Source organism: Carcharhinus amblyrhynchos, chromosome 4 (genome assembly GCF_965287045.1).
Source record: "Carcharhinus amblyrhynchos chromosome 4, sCarAmb.v2.hapA, whole genome shotgun sequence".
Lineage (NCBI taxonomy): Eukaryota > Metazoa > Chordata > Chondrichthyes > Carcharhiniformes > Carcharhinidae > Carcharhinus > Carcharhinus amblyrhynchos.
The window spans coordinates 52,132,008-52,152,039 of NC_137327.1; the positions used below are offsets into that span (position 1 = coordinate 52,132,008).

The 20,032-nt window shown below is 43.6% G+C and overlaps 1 protein-coding gene across 2 annotated transcripts in view; it reads left to right on the forward strand.

Annotated features, from left to right (window-relative positions):
• Window positions 1-20,032, forward strand: part of LOC145342010 (guanine nucleotide-binding protein G(o) subunit alpha) — a 231,442-nt gene that overhangs the window by 167,693 nt on the left and 43,717 nt on the right. For both annotated transcript variants that reach the window (XM_080187142.1, XM_080187143.1), the window contains exon 4: window positions 6,864-7,024. In XM_080187142.1, the coding sequence (XP_080043268.1) occupies window positions 6,864-7,024 (161 nt within the window). The remainder of the gene's footprint in view (window positions 1-6,863; window positions 7,025-20,032) is intronic.

The following is a 20,032-nucleotide window of genomic DNA, read 5'->3' on the forward strand; positions in this document are numbered from 1 at the left end:
CAACTGAATTAAATGCATATAGGTGGAGGGTATTGATTAGGTGGTTACTTGGGCACAAAAAAGAAACAAATACTGACACTGAAGTTGAGTGGAGTCAGGTGATATATATCAAGAATGTTTCACTCCGAATAAATCTATCCCAAGTAAAGACTAACTCTGGATTCTTCCTTCACAAATTGGCAATCAAGAGTACAACAATCGTGTTCTAGAAGTCTGCCCTTGTCCTCCTAGGTAATAGAGGTCAGGAATTTGAAAGGTGCCATAGAAGGAGCTTGGTGAATTGTTACAGTGCATCTTGTAGATGGTATACAATGCTGCTGTTGTGTGTCGGTGGTGGATGGGGTGTCAGTCTGGCAGGCTGCTTTGTCCTGGATGGTGTTGAAGATTTTTGTGTGTTGTTGGAGCTGGACTCAATCAAGAGTGGCTAGTCTTCCATCACATTGCGAACTTGTGTGTTGTAGATGGCGGACAGGCTTTGGAGTGTCGAGCATTTGGAAGAAGCTCTATTAATCTAGTTTAACAGTTAACGATCAGCATTGTCCGTGTAATCTAGATTGGATTGGATCTAATGCCCTAATCAGAGAGGTGTTTTCTAAAGTTTTTTTGTTCTCGTTGGATCTTTCTGTTGTGTTTGTGGGGTGGGGAGAGTAGGAGTATCTAATCTTGATGCTTCAGTTAGCTTGAGTGTTGGGAGGATTGATGGAGCAGCTGATTGTTTCAAAGCTGTTATGTTCTCCAACAATGTGGGTCATTTTTGTGATCTAATTGGGAGATGTAATGAGTTGTGTTACAATTCACAACATTGCATCATGCAAATAGACACCATTCACTGATTGCTTTTCATGAAGACCAATTCGTCTGTACATTCTTTGGTTGAGAAGGCTCCTAGTCCCACATCTTAACAACCATTGAAAACACCATCGTAAAAAGAGTTTAAGTCGCCCTCATCATTGGCAAACTGAACTGGAGAAGAATAATCTGACTCTGGGATTACATTCTTTCATTGAATTTTCTCCCTTTAACCCCCTCCTCTTCTGACTCCTTTTGGACTTCCACATGTGCCAGAGGAAGTCTTTGACCACCACATACATGGTCACTCTCTACATGAGAGCTCGCACAGTAAACTGTTCAGGCTATCTCAGTGGAGTCCATTCCTGTCCTTGACCATGACCAGCTGTGCACACACTCCTCTGGACAGGACCAATGATTTGGCCTTTTTTCACTCAGCCCCAATGCTGGTGGTTGGTTTCAAATCACTATGTCCCCATTCTACCTTATCCCATCAAACACAGACCAGATGTCAGATATATTTGTACAGCTCAGTATCCCACACTAGGTAGTGTGTTAACTCCATAAATCATCAAGATACCACTAGGGCTACCTTATTTTGTTTCTGTCTTCACGGAGGAGGACGTGAATAATTTGCCGGGTGTTAGCGATGGAAAGGTGGTAGGACTGGAGGGTCTTAATGACATTACTGTTACTAGAGAGGTGGTGCGCGACAGACTGGAGGGGCTGATTGTGGACAAGTCCCCAGGACCGGATGGAATGCATCCGAGGGTTCTGAAAGAAATGGCGGAGGTGATAGTGGATGCCTTGGTGGTTATTTTCCAGACGTCGCTGGATTCCGGGGAAGTGCCGGAGGATTGGAAAACGGCTAATGTTACGCCGTTGTTTAAGAAGGGTGCCAGGCAAAAGGCGGGGAATTACAGGCCAGTTAGTTTAACGTCTGTGGTAGGTAAAATGTTAGAATCCGTCATTAAGGAGGAAATTGCGAGGCATCTTGAAGGGAATTGCTTGATAGGGCAGACGCAACACGGTTTCATTAAAGGGAAGTCGTGTCTGACAAATTTACTGGAGTTCTATGAGGATGTGTCTAGGGCGGTGGATAGAGGAGAGCCGGTGGATGTGGTCTTTCTGGATTTTCAGAAGGCGTTTGATAAGGTACCTCACAAGAGGTTACTGCAGAAGGTCAGAGGACATGGAGTTGGGGGTAGGGTGTTAGCGTGGATAGAGGATTGGTTGTCAAATAGGAGGCAGAGAGTGGGGGTCAATGGGTGCTATTCGGATTGGCGGTTGGTGACTAGTGGGGTGCCCCAGGGGTCGGTGCTGGGGCCTCAGCTATTTACCATTTATATAGATGATCTGGAGGAGGGAACCGAGTGTAGGGTGTCGAAATTTGCTGATGACACCAAGATTGGGGGAAAGGCAAATTGTGCGGAGGGTGTGGAGAGTCTGCAGAAGGATCTAGATAGGCTGGGCGAATGGGCCAGGAAATGGCAAATGGAATTTAATGTTGGCAAGTGTGAGGTGGTCCACTTTGGTAGGAAGAATGGTAGGAAGGACTATTACTTACGTGGCGAAAAACTGCAGCAGGCGACGGTGCAGAGGGACCTCGGGGTCCTTGTGCATGAGTCGCAAAAACCCAGCCTGCAAGTGCAGCAGGTGGTCAGGAAGGCGAATGGGATGCTGGCCTTCATAGCGAGGGGGATTGAATATAAAAGTAGGGAGGTCTTGCTGCAGCTGTATAGGGCATTGGTGAGGCCGCAGCTGGAGTACTGTGTGCAGTTTTGGGCGCCGCACCTGCGCAAGGATATTTTGGCCCTGGAGGGAGTGCAGAGGAGGTTTACTAGGCTGATACCGGAGTTGAGGGGGTTGAGCTATGAGGAGAGGCTGAATAAACTAGGCTTGTACTCGTTAGAGTTTAGAAGAATGAGGGGAGATCTCATTGAGACGTATAAGATGATGAATGGGATGGATAGGATAGAGGTGGAAAGACTCTTCCCGCTCAAAAAAGACAGTAGGACTAGGGGGCACAGCCTCAAGATAAAGGGGGGGCGGTTCAGAACGGAGTTGAGGAGGAACTTCTTCACTCAAAGGGTGGTGAATCTCTGGAATTCTCTGCCCGTTGAAGTGGTGGAGGCTGCCTCGCTAAATATTTTTAAGAAGCGGGTTGATGGGTTTTTGATAAGAGAGGGGATTAAGGGTTATGGGGAGAGGGCGGGAAAGTGGAACTGAGCCACGACAGATCAGCCATGATCTTATTGAATGGCGGGGCAGGCTCGAAGGGCCAGATGGCCTACTCCTGCTCCTATTTCTTATGTTCTTATGTTCTTATGTTCTTAATGTCATGTTTTCATCAACCTGGCCTCGTCTGTGGTAGGTAAAATGTTAGAATCCGTCATTAAGGAGGAAATTGCGAGGCATCTTGAAGGGAATTGCTTGATAGGGCAGACGCAACACGGTTTCATTAAAGGGAAGTCGTGTCTGACAAATTTACTGGAGTTCTATGAGGATGTGTCTAGGGCGGTGGATAGAGGAGAGCCGGTGGATGTGGTCTTTCTGGATTTTCAGAAGGCGTTTGATAAGGTACCTCACAAGAGGTTACTGCAGAAGGTCAGAGGACATGGAGTTGGGGGTAGGGTGTTAGCGTGGATAGAGGATTGGTTGTCAAATAGGAGGCAGAGAGTGGGGGTCAATGGGTGCTATTCGGATTGGCGGTTGGTGACTAGTGGGGTGCCCCAGGGGTCGGTGCTGGGGCCTCAGCTATTTACCATTTATATAGATGATCTGGAGGAGGGAACCGAGTGTAGGGTGTCGAAATTTGCTGATGACACCAAGATTGGGGGAAAGGCAAATTGTGCGGAGGGTGTGGAGAGTCTGCAGAAGGATCTAGATAGGCTGGGTGAATGGGCCAGGAAATGGCAAATGGAATTTAATGTTGGCAAGTGTGAGGTGGTCCACTTTGGTAGGAAGAATGGTAGGAAGGACTATTACTTACGTGGCGAAAAACTGCAGCAGGCGACGGTGCAGAGGGACCTCGGGGTCCTTGTGCATGAGTCGCAAAAACCCAGCCTGCAGGTGCAGCAGGTGGTCAGGAAGGCGAATGGGATGCTGGCCTTCATAGCGAGGGGGATTGAATATAAAAGTAGGGAGGTCTTGCTGCAGCTGTATAGGGCATTGGTGAGGCCGCAGCTGGAGTACTGTGTGCAGTTTTGGGCGCCGCACCTGCGCAAAGATATTTTGGCCTTGGAGGGAGTGCAGAGGAGGTTTACTAGGCTGATACCGGAGTTGAGGGGGTTGAGCTATGAGGAGAGGCTGAATAAACTAGGCTTGTACTCGTTAGAGTTTAGAAGAATGAGGGGAGATCTCATTGAGACGTATAAGATGATGAATGGGATGGATAGGATAGAGGTGGAAAGACTCTTCCCGCTCAAAAAAGACAGTAGGACTAGGGGGCACAGCCTCAAGATAAAGGGGGGGCAGTTCAGAACGGAGTTGAGGAGGAACTTCTTCACTCAAAGGGTGGTGAATCTCTGGAATTCTCTGCCCGTTGAAGTGGTGGAGGCTGCCTCGCTAAATATTTTTAAGAAGCGGGTTGATGGGTTTTTGATAAGAGAGGGGATTAAGGGTTATGGGGAGAGGGCGGGAAAGTGGAACTGAGCCACGACAGATCAGCCATGATCTTATTGAATGGCGGGGCAGGCTCGAAGGGCCAGATGGCCTACTCCTGCTCCTATTTCTTATGTTCTTATGTTCTTATTACATGGCCTTGCCCAAAGGGATCACTGCAAAATTAAGAAATTCCTCCTGATTCCCTATTAGATTATTAATAACCATCTTATATTTATAGTTCCTAGTTTTGGACTTCCTCATAAGTGAAAATATCTTCTCTTCATGAATCCTACTTTTTTAATTCATTCGTGGGACATGGGTGTCGCTGGCTGGCCAGCATTTATTGCCCATCTCAAGTTGACAGTCAACCACATTGTTGTGAGTCTGGCGTCATATGTAGGCCAGACTGGGTAAAGACAGTAGTTTCTTTCCCTAAAAGACATTAGTAAACCGGAGAAGTTTTTCTAATAATTGACAATGGTGTCACAATCATCAGTAGATTCTTAATTCCAGATTTTTTTTTATTGAACTCAAGTTTCACCATCTGTTGTGGCAGGATTCAAATCCCTGTCCTCAGAACATTAGCTGACTTTCTGGATTAATAGTCTAACAATAATACCACATGGCCATAGCCTCCTATTGAACGCCTTCAGAATTTCAGGACCTCTGTTAGGTCACCTTCTGTTTTGTAGAGAAAATAACTCCAGCCTGTCTGTCTTTTCTGATGGTTAAAACCTGGTATAATCTGGGTAAATCACTATTCTCTCTACAAGGGCAGCACGGTGGCACAGAGGTTAGCATTATTGCCTCAGCGCCAGGGGCCTGGATTCATTTCCAGCCTCAGGTGATTGTGTGGAGTTTGCACATTCTCCCCGTGTGTGTGTTGGCTTCCTCTGGGTGTTCCAGTTTCTCCCACACTCCAAAGATGTGCGGGTTAGGTTGATTAGCCATGTTAACTTGCCCCTTAGGGACCAGCAGGGTAAAAATGGGGGATTACAGGGATACTGCCAGTGTGGAATTGTTGGTGCATTTTCAATGGTCATTTGGCCTGCTTCTGCACTGTAGGGATCCTATGAATATGGAAACCAGAACTGAGCACATTACTCCATAATGTCGATCTGAGGTTTCATCAAAATTTAGTATTACCTCTCTCTCATGTTCTGTTTCTGACCGCTGACTAGCTATACCAAAGCTTCATTCAAATTTCCTTCAATTTAAAGTATGTGATTCTGCTTTGTCAACTCAGAAATTCCTTTAGATGAGATTGAAAAACAAAAGAACCTCAAAGAGGAATAATTTTCAAAATATTACCCAAATATGTCTGATTTATGTATGCATTGAGCTGGACCACCTTTTCCCGTTCTTAAGAAACCGTCTACCCTTAATGAATATAAGACTAAGGTATTTGATGGAGGACTTGTGAAAGGGTTTGCTTGGTGTCCATGTGTTTCCACTTGAGTATATTTATATCAAGGTATCATAAATTTAAGATAGCTATGAACAGATCAATTTAGGAGTTTCTTTTATACAGCAAGGGATGAAAATGTGGAACTGGTTGTCATCTGGAATGTTGGAAGCAGGTAGCATTAACACATTTAAGGGGAGGATAATGTCTCAAAGTGGGAGAAGGGAATAGAGGAAAATGATGGGGGAAATAAATTATAGTTTACATTTGTGTGAAGTGTAAACGTTGGTGAAGAAAGTTTGGCCTGGTTTCTGTGCTGTAAGTTTATTTGATTCAATGTAGGTCAACTAGGCACAGCAAAAATGTAGGGGAGCATTGAAGGGTCTGCATCAGGATGATGAGGGCTCATTCCTTTGGTAACATTGTGGTTTATAACCTCGGCAAAGTTGACCACCAACTCACCCATGACCAATTGGTGGGTGGAAGTCTGTAACCCAGTATTGTACAGTATGACATTTGCAACACCAATCTCAATCCAGGTGGCACAGTGTTGTTAGGTCACTGACACATCCTGTAATCCTCCAAAATTGTTCCATTAAGAAACTCAAAAAAACAAATCACTGAAGAAAGCACAACCTTTGGTGGCTACGGATCCTCAGAGACTAGTAGGTTCCTAAGGGTCGATCTCTGAGTTGGCTGCCTACAGTTGACCTTTGCATCACAATGCACTGGGCTGAAAAATCAGCCAGGATTCCTGCTTTTGACCGTTATCCAGTAATACTCCCACCTGCCAGCTGCAAAGCATGTGTGTGTGTTTGCTCACTGTGGAACAATACTGAAAGGCTGCTACCCACGGAGCAATAGCCTTGCAACAGTCCATACTCACTGAGCCATAGCCTTGCGATAGTCCATAGCTCCTGGATTGGTTTGTTGCCCCTTGCCACGAGGCGATTGGCATATTGCTGTCCTTTTCCATTATGTGATTGGTTCATTGCTGTTCCTTGCATTGGCACAACGGTGTTGGTTTGTGCCTTATTCTGATGCATTTTCTCTTCCCGCACAGGCTGATGCTAAAATGGTATGTGACGTGGTGAGTCGGATGGAAGATACGGAGCCGTTCTCCCCGGAGCTGCTGTCTGCCATGAAACGACTTTGGACAGATTCTGGGATGGTGGAGTGCTTCAGCCGTTCCCGTGAATACCAGCTCAATGACTCTGCGCAATAGTGAGTAGACAACTGAATGGATTGTATACAGCGGGTTCATTGTCGAGCGAGGTATTGCGGGGATTAGTGTGCAAGGGACTGAAGATATTTTAATAGTTAACTGAGTGCAAGAACCTCATTCTCAGGGCATAACTCAGGGAACATGTTAAAGCCTGAAAGTAGTAAAGGAAGACACAATACTTGGTCTAGGTGGACAGCACAAGTACGTGGTATTTGGGGAGGTAGCTAATATAATCTGCCATGTGCGAGCAAGTATTATAAAGATTCATTGGAAACCAGAATAATGTCAGAGGATTACAGAACGACAAGTAGAACACCATTTTATAAACAGGGATCTAAAGAAGCCTGGATTCCCAATCTAATGGTTCTAATATACTTAATAGATCAAATGGAACTGGAGGAGGAATAATGAAACACATTGAATTAGAACTTAAGAGGGTCGTTACTGTTTTATGGGATGGAGGTCAAGTCTGACTCATTGTGCTTTGAAGAGATAATGTCCATCATGCATAGTTAGACTCAGCAGACATCACTACCTCAGGAGTTTGCCAATCTCCCACTATAGCTCTTGCGTGAGTCCAGCAAAACTACCGGAATATCTTCAGAGACCGAGTTGCATTGGGTTTTCTGCCAACCTTTTTAGGAGGCAAATTATGAGCGGGGATAGGACCAAGGGTGGGAAGTCAGCATAGTAGTGACTTCAGTGAAGCAAATTGGCCCACAAAGGTGAGCAGAGGCTCCACTGCTGGGGTGTAGGAGTGGCAAGGGTCTAGACACTAGAGAATTGTAAATGAGCTTCAAAAAAAATAAAGGTCCTCAGTCAGTCAACTTGCTCAGACCAGTGTTAGACTCTTGCTGGAGTGTGGGTGCAGGGGTACATTGGAGGTACTTGCACCAACCAGCCTCACTGAAGTGGTTGTGGTCTCCCACTTTTTGTAGGCTCCATTTTGGGGGAAATTTCTGGCATAACAACTATGGACAAACAATCAGGATCTCAGCCCACAGAATTTCAGAGTCTGTGTATGTAGATTTTAACAAGGTCTGGCACACAGTAGATTAAAATGTAAGCGGAGCTTGCTGAAGTGGATCAAAAAAGGGAGTGGACTTACATGGAACTGGAACAAAACGGAGAAGGGTGATCACCAGGGTGTCTCAGGAATCAGTGCTTGGGCCTTTGTTGTTTGCACAGTCATAAATTATTTTAAAATCATCTCAGTTTTATGATACAAAATGAGGCTGTTCAAATGATAGAACACACTGACTACAAGATTTTCTGGGCATGTTTTGAAAAAGGAAGCTTGGAGATTTCATGGGGTAGATAAATAAATGCAATAATCTCAACAGTGGCAAATTCGGGAGGAATAGACAGATATTCAGAAGAGGGAATCGAGGATTTAGATTTAACTGCTTTACAAAGGATAGTAAATGCTTAAAACAGACTGCTTGTGGAGTGTGAACAATTGTTGGAGGGAGCTGGATAGTTTTTGGTGAAATGAATGATTGAAGAATAAAATAAACAAAATATGCAATTTCAGAGCTTACAAACTATTCATGTGAACCATATTGCCTTGACCATTCCAATGTTTCTAGAACTACTTAGTATGAAGGCATTCCAAGGCTGGCAGGCTCCAAAATACATGTCAGGTTTACAGGCGGTAGACAGAGGAGAACCGGTGGATGTGGTGTTTTTAGATTTCCAAAAGGCGTTCGATAAGGTGCCTCACAAAAGGGTGCTGCAGAAGGTTAAGGTGCACGGAGTTGGGGGTAAGGTGTTAGTGTGGATAGAGGATTGGCTGTCTAATAGGAAGCAGAGAGTTGGAATCAATGGGTGCTTTTCTGGTCGGCAGCTGGTGACCAGTGGAGTGCCGCAGGAGTCGGTGCTGGGGCCTCAACTGTTTACCATTTATATAGATGATCTGGAGGAGGGGGCTGAGTGTAGGGTGACGAAATTTGCTGATGACACGAAGATGAGTGGAAAAGCAAATTGCGTGGAGGGTATGGAAAGTCTGCAGAGAGATCTGGATAGGCTGAGCGAGTGGGTGAGGACCTGGCAGATGGAGTGTAATGTTAGCAAGTGCGAAGTTATCCACTTTGGTAGAAATAATAGTAGGAGGGATTATTATTTAAAAGGCGAAAAGCTGCAGCATGCTACGGTGCAGAGGAACCTCGGGGTCCTTGTGCACGAATCGCAAAAACCCAGTCTGCAGGTGCAGCAGATGATCAAGAAGGCGAATGGGATGTTGGCCTTTATAGCGAGGGGGATAGAATATAAAAGTAGGGAGGTCTTGCTGCAACTGTACAGGGTACTGGTGAGGCCGCAGCTGGAGTACCGTGTGCAGTTTTGGTTGCCACACTCGCAGAAGGATATATTGGCCTTGGAGGGAGTGCAGAGGAGGTTCACTAGGCTGATACCGGAGATGAGGGGGCTAGCCTATGAAGAGAGACTGAATAGACTGAGTCTGTAGTCGTTGGAGTTTAGAAGGCTGAGGGGGGACCTTATAGAAATATATAAGATAATGAAGAGGATGGATAGGGTAGAGGTAGAGAGATTCTTCCCGCTTAGGAAGGATAGCAGGACTAGAGGGCACAGCCTCAAGATAAGGGGGGGGGGGTTGCAGTTTAGATCAGAGTTGAGGAGGAACTTCTTCACTCAAAGGGTGGTGAATCTCTAGAATTCTCTGCCCGTTGAAGTGGTGGAGGCTACCTCGCTGAATATATTTAAGTCACGGGTAGATAGGTTTCTGATAGATAGGGGAATTAAGGGTTATGGGGAGAAAGCAGGAAAGTGGAGCTGATCCACTTCAGATCAGCCATGATCTTATTGAATGGCGGGGCAGGCTCGAAGGGCTAGATGGCCTATTCCTGCTCCTATTTCTTATGTTCTTATGTAGGTTTAGGGCTTGACTAGTTTGAGATTTGGCCCAACTCCGTCTTGCAGTTGCAGGCTTCTGCCACTAGATGCTGCTGGTAAGTTGGACTCATGCTTTGGGGACCTCTGGTGGCAGAACTTTATACTACAACCTCACTCTTCACGGCATTTTTCACCCACTGGACTTAATTGCAAAGAAATCAATCTGCTGTCATACAAGGTGACTTTAAGGATGTATACCGGAATGATAGGTGTTTATATATACTGTACTTTGAAAATCAGTTTCTGAAATAATTGTATGGCAGGAGCATCCTTTTTCTATTTCACTTACTGAGTGAAATAGTGGAACAGATGTGCTTGCCTTGACGTCAACTAACAGGATCCCTTGCAACACATCATTGATTAGAATTGGCATTTAGTGTGCACAGTCTGTTTGCGGGTTTTTTTTCATGTATAATTATATAGTCCATGCTGTATGTTTGCTCTATTTAATTCTTTCAGTTGGCTGGAGTACACTTTCCCTTTAGGCTGGACCCCATTTTGCATTTAGACCGGCTTATATTCCATTGCAAATAATTACTTCAAACCCTAAAACAGTGCCTCCATCTCTGGACTAGGATTTATAAATCCCTCCACTAGAAAACCTTAGCCAAATTGACCACCCATGACCTCATCAAAAAATATATACAATCTAAGGACCCTGAATATCTTCACCAGTTGTGCTGGTGAAGTGATCTGAGTGTACATCATCTGATTTCTGATAAAACAAATAATATAATGGAAGTTGATAAATGTTATGCAATATATTGCCCATCGTATGTCTCCCATTAGCATCAGGTGCCTTGCTATAGCCTACACAGAATTGTGAACGTAGCCCAGTCCATCACGCAAACCAGCCTCACATCGATTGACTCCATCTACATTTGCTGCTGCCTCGGAAAGCAGCCAGTAAAATCAAGTACCCCATGCACCCCAGACATATTCTCTTCCATCCTCCTACATCAGCAAAGAGATACAAAAGTCTGAAATCATGTACCAACTGACTCGAACAGCTTTTTTCTTGCTGTCATCAGACTTTTAAATGGACCTACCTTATATTAAGTTGATCTTTCTCTACACCCTAGCTATGATTGTAACACTACATTCTGTACCCTCTCCTTTCCTTCTCCCAAATATACTCTATGAACGGTATGCTTTATCTGTATAGCTCACAAGAAACAACACTTTTCACTGCATTTCAATACATGGTGCTTTATCCCAATACATGGGTTTTCTCCAGGTACTTTGGTTTCCTCCCATAGTTCAAAGATGTGCATGTTAGGTTGATTGGCTATATTAAATTGACCCTAGTGTCAGGGGAATTAGCCGGGTAAATGTGTGGAGTTACGGTAATAGGACCTGGGTGGGACTGACGTTGGTACCAGCTCGATGGGCTAAACGGCCTTCTCCTGTACTGTAAGGATTCTATGTAACAATAATAAACCAAATCAAATCAAAAAACTGCATTGTCCTGTCCTCCAGCATTACCATAAATCTTGTCAGGTCGATGGGGAAAGGAAGGGGTTAAAATTTAATGGGAAATCTACATAAAGCAATATCAGTGCATTCCAAAATAATCCAATTTTGCAGCTTTCCAAGGCAATGAAGATCTGTGGGGATTTTCCTGTTGAACACCCAAAGTTGCAGTGTGAAATTGAATGAAATATTTACTGACTTGGACCTCTGAATATTAGACACTACATCAGCTCTTACCCAATCCCAAACTTCCCTGACTGAGCACCATGAATGGCCCAGCATCCACACGCTCTATCATAATGATGATCACCCCAGTTATAGGCTGGGACCAGGTGCAAACCTGATAGGGTGGTGTATCAGAAGACCTGATTGTAGCCAGGAGAAAAATTCAAGGTTATCATACTAGAGGTTGCAGTTTCTGGAAAGTAAAGCATGTTGTGCTTTGGTAATGCAATACCTCACTCTCCTATTCTGCTCCCTACACAATCCAGTCCATTCTCATCACTTGTGTTTCTCATTGTTCCTTATGTGTCCATCGTAGCCCAGTCAGTGGCATTTTCATCCCTGAATCAGAAGGTTGTGGGTTCAAGTCTCACTCTAGGACTTGAGCATTAATAGCAAGGCTGACAGTCCAAGGCCATCTTTCAGATAAGGCATTAAACTGAGGTCTGGTTTGCCCCCTCAGCTGCCCATCAAAGATTTCATGGCACTATATGGAATAAGAGCAATGGAGTTTTCTCTGATCAGTACTTATCATTAAACTAATATCTGAAAAACTTACTGTCTGGTCATTGCTATGGGCATATTGGCTGCTGCAACAGTGACTACGTTTCAAAAGTACTTCATTGGCTGTAAAGTGCTTTGAGATAGTTGTGAAAAGTGCTATATAAATGCAAGTCTTTCCCCTGTTTTCTTGTGTTATACACTTATTGCACAGCACCAATCCACAATAATTTGAGAAAAATGTGGATAGTCAATATATGGAAACAAATGCCCAAGCTAACACTGCACACAGCCATTGATACCCAGGATGTCTGAAATTGGAGGAAGTGATGTGAAGGGGAGTTCTTGAAACGTTTCCAGATGAGGATAATAAGTGAAAGGGTGAAGTACCTTTATTAAATCTCACAATTGAAATAGTTTTATTGCACCTGTTCATGCAGGGCCATTTCTGCCCATGGAATTGGGGATAGTCCAGCTTGTGTGCCCAGGACTAGTCCAACTTTAATATGAAGGTTATGTAGCTTGTGTGCATAGTTATTCTAGTCAGTGTATATGGTATTCCGAATGGCTTGAATAACCTGACTGTTGCACTTAGCATCAATTGTGGAGGCCTCTGACTGAATCCAAAACAAGGCTGAAGGTCCATCACTCTCAACTTGCTTTTTGAATTCTCTGGTGGGGCCAGTACAGTATTTCAGTTCAGTGATCTTAGGAGAATGACATTTCTACAACTCCACAACTATTTTTGATTAGTAATTGTAGAGATAGGGACTGTAGGCAAAACTGGCATTTGTTGTCGAGTTGCCCTTGAGGGGTTGGTGGTAGGACAACCTTGCAGTGAAGGTACTGCCGCAGGTATTGTTGAATGGGGAGTTTCGGGTCTTTGGCTTAGTGTCAATGAAGGAGCAGCAAATGTACAAATATTGATCAAGCAATCTGAATATTCTGGCTGGACTCCAAGATTCTTTCATTTATAATGGATTGTAAATTGTTCTTTTCAGCCAGAATGCAGGTTACGTTCCATTCAGTTCACTGTACCTCACATGGGTTCACAAGCAGTAATGTGCCTTCCCTTACTCACATCTCTCTTTCAACTGTTGCCTTCGATTTTTTTTCACCCAAAGGGAACATTGTACTCCTCAAGATAGCTTGGCAACAGTTTGTGTTTGGGGAACCAGGAGCCAATAGAGCCATTCACCAGTGACGTGATTTTTGTCATAGTGAACGTGCATCTGTATGCAATGGCATCCCTAATACAGAACTGGATATTCTTTCTAATTTACAATATGACCGATTAAGGAAGGGATTAGCAATGTGAACCTCAGTGTCAGCTGCATCACTATAACCATCACATGACCAACAGAATCATACTTAACTAGTACTCCTCCCCATGAATATATATTTGTATTAACTGGCACAACGACGTACAACTAGCTGCATCCATAACCCAGGAGCTCTCATATTTACCCTGTTGTGTTGTTGGGAATACAAAGACTTGGAACAACTGGACTTAGAAAGAAAGACTTGGATTTTTATTGTAACTTTAATAAGCTCATGACATCCCTGTGTACTTTACTATTAGAATCAGAGAAGAGAATCCCTACAATGCAGAATGAAGTCATTCAGCCCATCAACACTGTACCAATAACAATCTCATCCAGGCCCTATCCTTGTAACCCCACATATTTACCCCACTAATCCCCCTGACACTAAAGGGCCATTTAGCATAGCCAACCCATCTAACCGCTCATCTTTGGACTGTGGGAGAAAAGAGGAGCACACAAGGAGAATATACAAACTCCACACAGTCACCTAGGGCCAGAATCGAACCCAGGTCCCTGGCTCTATAAGGCAGCTAACCACTGTGCCACCGTGCCACACAAAGAAGTGCTTAATTAAGTATTTCTGAATTGTAATCACTATTGGGGGGGGGAAAGGTGGCAACCTGCACAGCAAGCTCCCACAACCAGTGATGTGATAATGATCAGATTATCTGTTTTGCTGATTAAAATTGACCAGAACACCAGGCAGAATCATCCTTCTTCACAATAGTTCCAAGGGACCTTCTACATCAGCCTGTAAGCTGATAAGTCCTAGATTTAATGTCTTCTCCCAGAGACAGCACTTCCAGCAGAGCAACACTCCCTCGATACAATAAGTATTCATTTAAAGTTATGGTGCATTCGTGAAGGTAAATGAAACAACTTCAAATTAATCATGGATTCTGATCAGAAGCAGTGGTAAAGCCAGAGTTGGGATCTTTCAGATGCCAGTCACCGGGTAAAACAAATCTACAGGTTCAAATACTGTACCATACACGTGCAGCAATGTCCATCCCGCACGTGAATAACTTGCAAAGTAAAATAAATTGCTAAATATAGCATAAATACTATATATGTTAAAGTTAGATAACATTAAATCACCCTAACACATCCTGAGAAGCAGAGCTTCTATGTCCCACCCACAGCACTCCTGAAACACGGCTCAACTTTTGCTTGCTTTCCTTTCCCACACTCCCCTTTTCTCTCTCTTTTCTTTTTGTCTCTCCTTTCCCACTATGCCTCTCTCTATCTTGGTTCCCACTTTGTGTCCGTCTGTCTGTCTGTCTCTCTCTTTCCAACTTTCCCTTTCTCTGTCAATTTCCACCCTGTCTCTTTTCCTCTTCCTCTCTTTCTTTCTCATCTCCTGTATCTCACTGAAGTGCTGACCTGGGTTTTGTGCTCAAGTCTCTGGAATTGGACTTGAATCCACAACTTTGAACTCTGATAAGTAAGTGTTACAGTTGAGCCACAGCTCAAGGGCACTGAGTCCAAGCCAAATAGATGATAACATTGAGTTTCTCTGTGCATCCTACGGCAAATGATGAATCTGCATTCTGCTATATTTTAACTTCTGCAGATGAGGAACAGATTTCCGGATGGTAACACTGTCTGGTAGCAAGCCCTATAGACAGGATGAATTTTCCAATCAATAAGTGCAACTCCTGTACTCATGTTGCGGTCATCGCTTTGTAAAGGAATGTTATAGACAGATTGATTCTAGGGGATATACTTGATGAGGCTGATGCCAAGGGCACCTGGATCATACAAGTACACGGATTTTGAATAAATCTGAGAACTTAATGAAGGTAAAGGGCTTCCATCAGGGAATTGTGAATTTGACAGCTTAATCAGCAGAATAGAGGAAGCTGTGATCAAACCATTCAGCACTTTCGTTAGAACACACCATGGGTACCATGTCCAATTCTGGTGAATAATACGCAGCAAGAACATTCAGTTGCTGGAGGCAGTGCAGAGAAGAGCAATGAGGCTGGGAGCTGGTATCAGAGCCGCAGGTTAGGAAGGAATGCTGGAGAAATTTGGGCTGTCCGACTGGGAAAGGGGCTTGTAGGAGGTCATCTTGTAAAGACGTAAGAGAGATGATCTGTTTAAATAGCAGGAGTAAGACAAGGGGATATGGTGAAGGGTGAAGGTAATTTTAGGACTGCTGTCGGGAACTACTATGCACAAAGAGAAAGCAATAGAGGTAAAAACCTTGGGTTCAGAAGCAACTTGAGACTGAAGAGTGTGGGGGAGAGGGGGTGTAGAATTTGGAGTCTGGATGGGGAGCAGCGTTGGATTAAACAAATTCCTCATCAGTCAATATCTTGGAAGTTTGTGACTAATTTCTCTGAAACTCCACTTGGCTATTACAGGTCTAACATTTGCATCACTCAATGAGCTGAGGTGCAGTGCTGTAGGTCAGAATATGCTGGATAAGCAGAGTTATTCACTGGACACTGTGTACAATAGAAAACACTTTGCTTTCTTTACAATGGGAGAGCTGATCTCTTTTCCAGCATTTCAGACCAACTTTTATGGTCCAAGTGTTTGTAATTACGTTAATGGGGAGCGGGTGGATGGGGGAATAGAGCACCAACAAAAAAGTAACATTTATGTAGCACATAACATAGGAAAATGTCACAAGTTTGACAGGAGCATTAGCAACCAAAATTTGACACTGGGATGAAAAAAAGAAGAGACATTAGGATAGGTGGCGAAAACCCACAGAGTTGGGGTATAAGAAAGATCTTAATGGAAATAAGGCAGAGACGTTTAGTGAAGAAATTCTAGAGCTTGAAGCCTGGCTGAAGGCATAGCAACCAATGGCAGGATGAGGGAATGGGTGTTGCACAGTAAAACAATGATAATGGCTATATTTGTACTTTGTAGAGGATGCCTTCTGTTAATTTTCTCAGCACAAAGGAAAGGCAATTAAACCTGAACTTAGTTTGAAATGATACAAAAGAGAGCAGCACACAGACTGGCTGATTGGAGAGGTCTGAGCTGCACTGTTGATGCACAGCATGATTCCCACAGAGCGAAAACAACAAGCATACCAGTTTCAAAACAACTTGGAGGAGCAAAAGGTGAATTGGAATTGCAACTCAATTGTCACATTGAAATAACCAGGGGGTTTGCAAGTTCAGAAACGTTCAATAATTAAGAGAGTGACTTGAGGCTCTATCAGCTGATGTTTGTCATTCTGACCGCAGAAATGAAAAACAACATTTAATTCAATTAACAATATTGCAGCTGATGCCACAGCTTTGTTTAATTGGTCAATTTGTCATACATTTGTTAGTTCGGCATAAATAATTAGAGTTGAGTAATTGAGTACTTTATTACCACTTAACTATTAAAAATGGTGTTCAAATACCAGCAATGTACAAGGTAAAGACTTGTTACTTCATGGTTAAATAGTAGAGATTTTCCTTTAAATTCCAATCCCAAATAATAATTCTGCTGGCCCAATATTCTGTTCTAATACTTTGTTCCAAATCACTTGACCATCTGCAGTGTTGAGGTGACTTGGCAACTGGCCCTCAGCATAATCCCAACTGACTTGAATCCAGCTGTGGTTCAGTGTAGCCTTTGAAGTTTCATCCTAAACACTCCACCCCACATCACCCACACTTCCTATCATGCGTCACCCAATTTAATCCCAATCCTCATGGTTCTATGCCTGTTTCCAGCATGCTATCTATCCCAGAAATCTCAGACAAACGTGTATCCAAGATCACCATTGCAGATGTCAGAGCAGCCAACCAATGGAAAGCGACTGGCCTGGATGGGGTACCTGGATGAGCACTCAGATCTTGTGTGGATCAGCTGGTGGGCATATTCACAGATATCTTCAACCTCTCTTTACAACAATCTGAGGTCCCTATCTGCTTCAAGAAGATGACCATCATCCCAGTACCAAAGAAAAGCCAGGCAGCATGCCTTAAAAACTATCGTCCGGTGACTCTGACATCCATCATTATGAAGTGTTTCAAAAGATTAATCATGACAAGTATCAATTCCGGCCTCCCAGATTGCCCGAATCCAGTGCAGTTCGCCTGCCTACTGCTACAACAGGTCCACAGCAGATGCCATCCCTCTGGCCCTGCACTCAACCCTGGAACACCTATGTCAAACTTCAGTTTCTTGACTATAGCTCAGTCTTCAACACCATTATTCCTATGAGATTCATCTCCAAATTCCTTGGCCTGGGCTCAGTTCCTCCCTCTGTGACTGGATCCTGAACTTTCTAACCCACAGACCACAGTCAGTAAGGATAAACAATACTTCCTCCATGATCATCCTGAACACTGGTGCCCTACAAGGCTGTGTCCTCAGACCCTTACTGTACCCATTATGAACCTATAATTGTGTGGCCAAATTCCCCTCAATCTCGATTTTCAAGTTTGCTGATAACACCACCATAGTGGGATGGATCTCAAACAATAATGAAATGGAATACAGGAAAGAGGTAGAGGATCTGAACTGGTGCAATGGCAATAATCTCTCCCTCAATGCCAACAAAATGAAGGAGAAAGTTATCGGCTTCAAGAAGTGTAGTGGAGGACTTGCCCCCTGTCTACATCAGTGGGGACGAAGTAGAAATGGTCGACAGCTCCAAGTTTTTAGATGTCCAGATCACCAACAACCTCTCCTGTCCCTCCACACTGACACTATAATTAAGAAAGTCCACCAATGCCTCTATCTTCGCAAAAGACTAAGGAAATTTGGCATGTCCACTACAACTCTCACCAACTTTCAAAGATGCACCATAGAAAGCATTCTTTCTGGTTGAATCATACACCTGTCCAAGACCGCAAGAAACTTCAAAGGGTCGTGTACAAAGCCCATCCACCACTCTTACCAACTTCCCACCCATTGACTCTGTCTACATTTCCTGCTGCCTTGGAAAAGCATAATTAAGGATCTCACCCCGGACATACTCTCTTCCACCTTTTTCCATCGGGAAAAAGATACAAAAGTTTGGGGACACGTACCAAGCGACTCAAGAACAGCTTCTTCCCAGCTGACATCAGACTTTCAAATGGACCTACTTCGCATTAAATTGATCTTTCTCTACACACTAGCTTTGACTGTAACAATACATTCTGCACTCTTTCCTTTCCTTCTCTATGTAAGGTATGTTTTGTCTGTATAACATGCAAGAAACAATACTGTTCACTGTATACTAATACATGTGACAATAGTAAATCAGATCAAATCAGTTCACTGCCTTCTTTCACCAATCGAAAGCAAATGGGCTTATCATTGCCCAACTGGATGATTCTTGACTCACAATCTAATAATCCACCTCTTATCTCCAATATATTTTGTAACAAAATTGTTCAAAGAAAATGAAAAGAGCACATAGTTGCCCTTTAATGCCCGTATGTTTATCCATACGGATTGCTCAGAACAGTGTCCTGGAGATTAATCTTCATTCCCAGAGGCTCCACAAGAACTCTGGAGTGTAGGCACTCCTACTTGATTTCAAATCACACCCCAACTTGCTCAATGCAGCCAGCATTCATATTCTTGAATTGTGTTGGACACTGAGTGTTTTAAGATATGTGCGACTCTCATCCAGCTACCTGCTGATGGATTGTACTTGGTACAGGAAGAGACCAGGAAGAGTAACGGAAATCAAGATGGCAAACTAACTAAGCTGGACTTGAAATCAGGAGGCTGCGCTGAACTCGAACACTGAAGTTGCACAGCACATCAGCAAGTGGTTTATTAAAAGCTCAAGAACACCAAAAAAAAAGCTGCAGTGTTGCTACAAAGAATCTTTCAGTGAAAGTGCCAGACCATTCCCTTGGACTGGCAAGTTCAGGCTCTATTTAATAAAATGAGGTAGAACCTTTTCTTTTTTTATCAAACCCCAGCTGCTCCCTGATGTTTTTATGGATACGGCCTTGGGCACTTGTCTTCCACACTCTGCTTGGGGCTTGTTACAAGGTTCGCACTCCCTTTGTGAGAGATGTGGAACAGGTTTTATGTGCAGTGGTAGCTAAGTGTACCAGGGAAGTATGTGATGAATACTGACAGCTAGCAGAGGGAATGACGTGAAACTATAGGAGAGCTTGGATCACATTTAGTTTCAGTGAAATGTTGTTTGTAGGTTCAGCAGGAGCAATTTACCAATATGTAAGAGGAAAGCAAGAGAATGTACAGAGAAAACAGAAAGGCTAGAGATAAAGAGGCCAGGTGGCAAAGACTTCTGAAAGACAGCAGAATTGTTATGTGTTTTTGTTATACCCTCACTTCCTGAAATGAGGTTAAAATATTCTGCAGGCTGTCGAATTCCCCCCTCCCCTCAATAAAAACATACACTTGACCATCTGATTGCATTTCCATCCTCTCAGAAGGGGCAAGCACAGGGGATTACAATAATGTAGCACATAAATCTCATTCTAATGGATTATTATCATATTAATTGAGTTTTTGATGCTGTTTTAGAATTATAATATTTCAAAAGGCAATATCTCAATTGTCATAGCTTGTCTGATGTTGTGTATAAAATAATGACATACAATTACAGTATAACCCATTTAATCTCTTGTGAGCTTCTGTTCACTG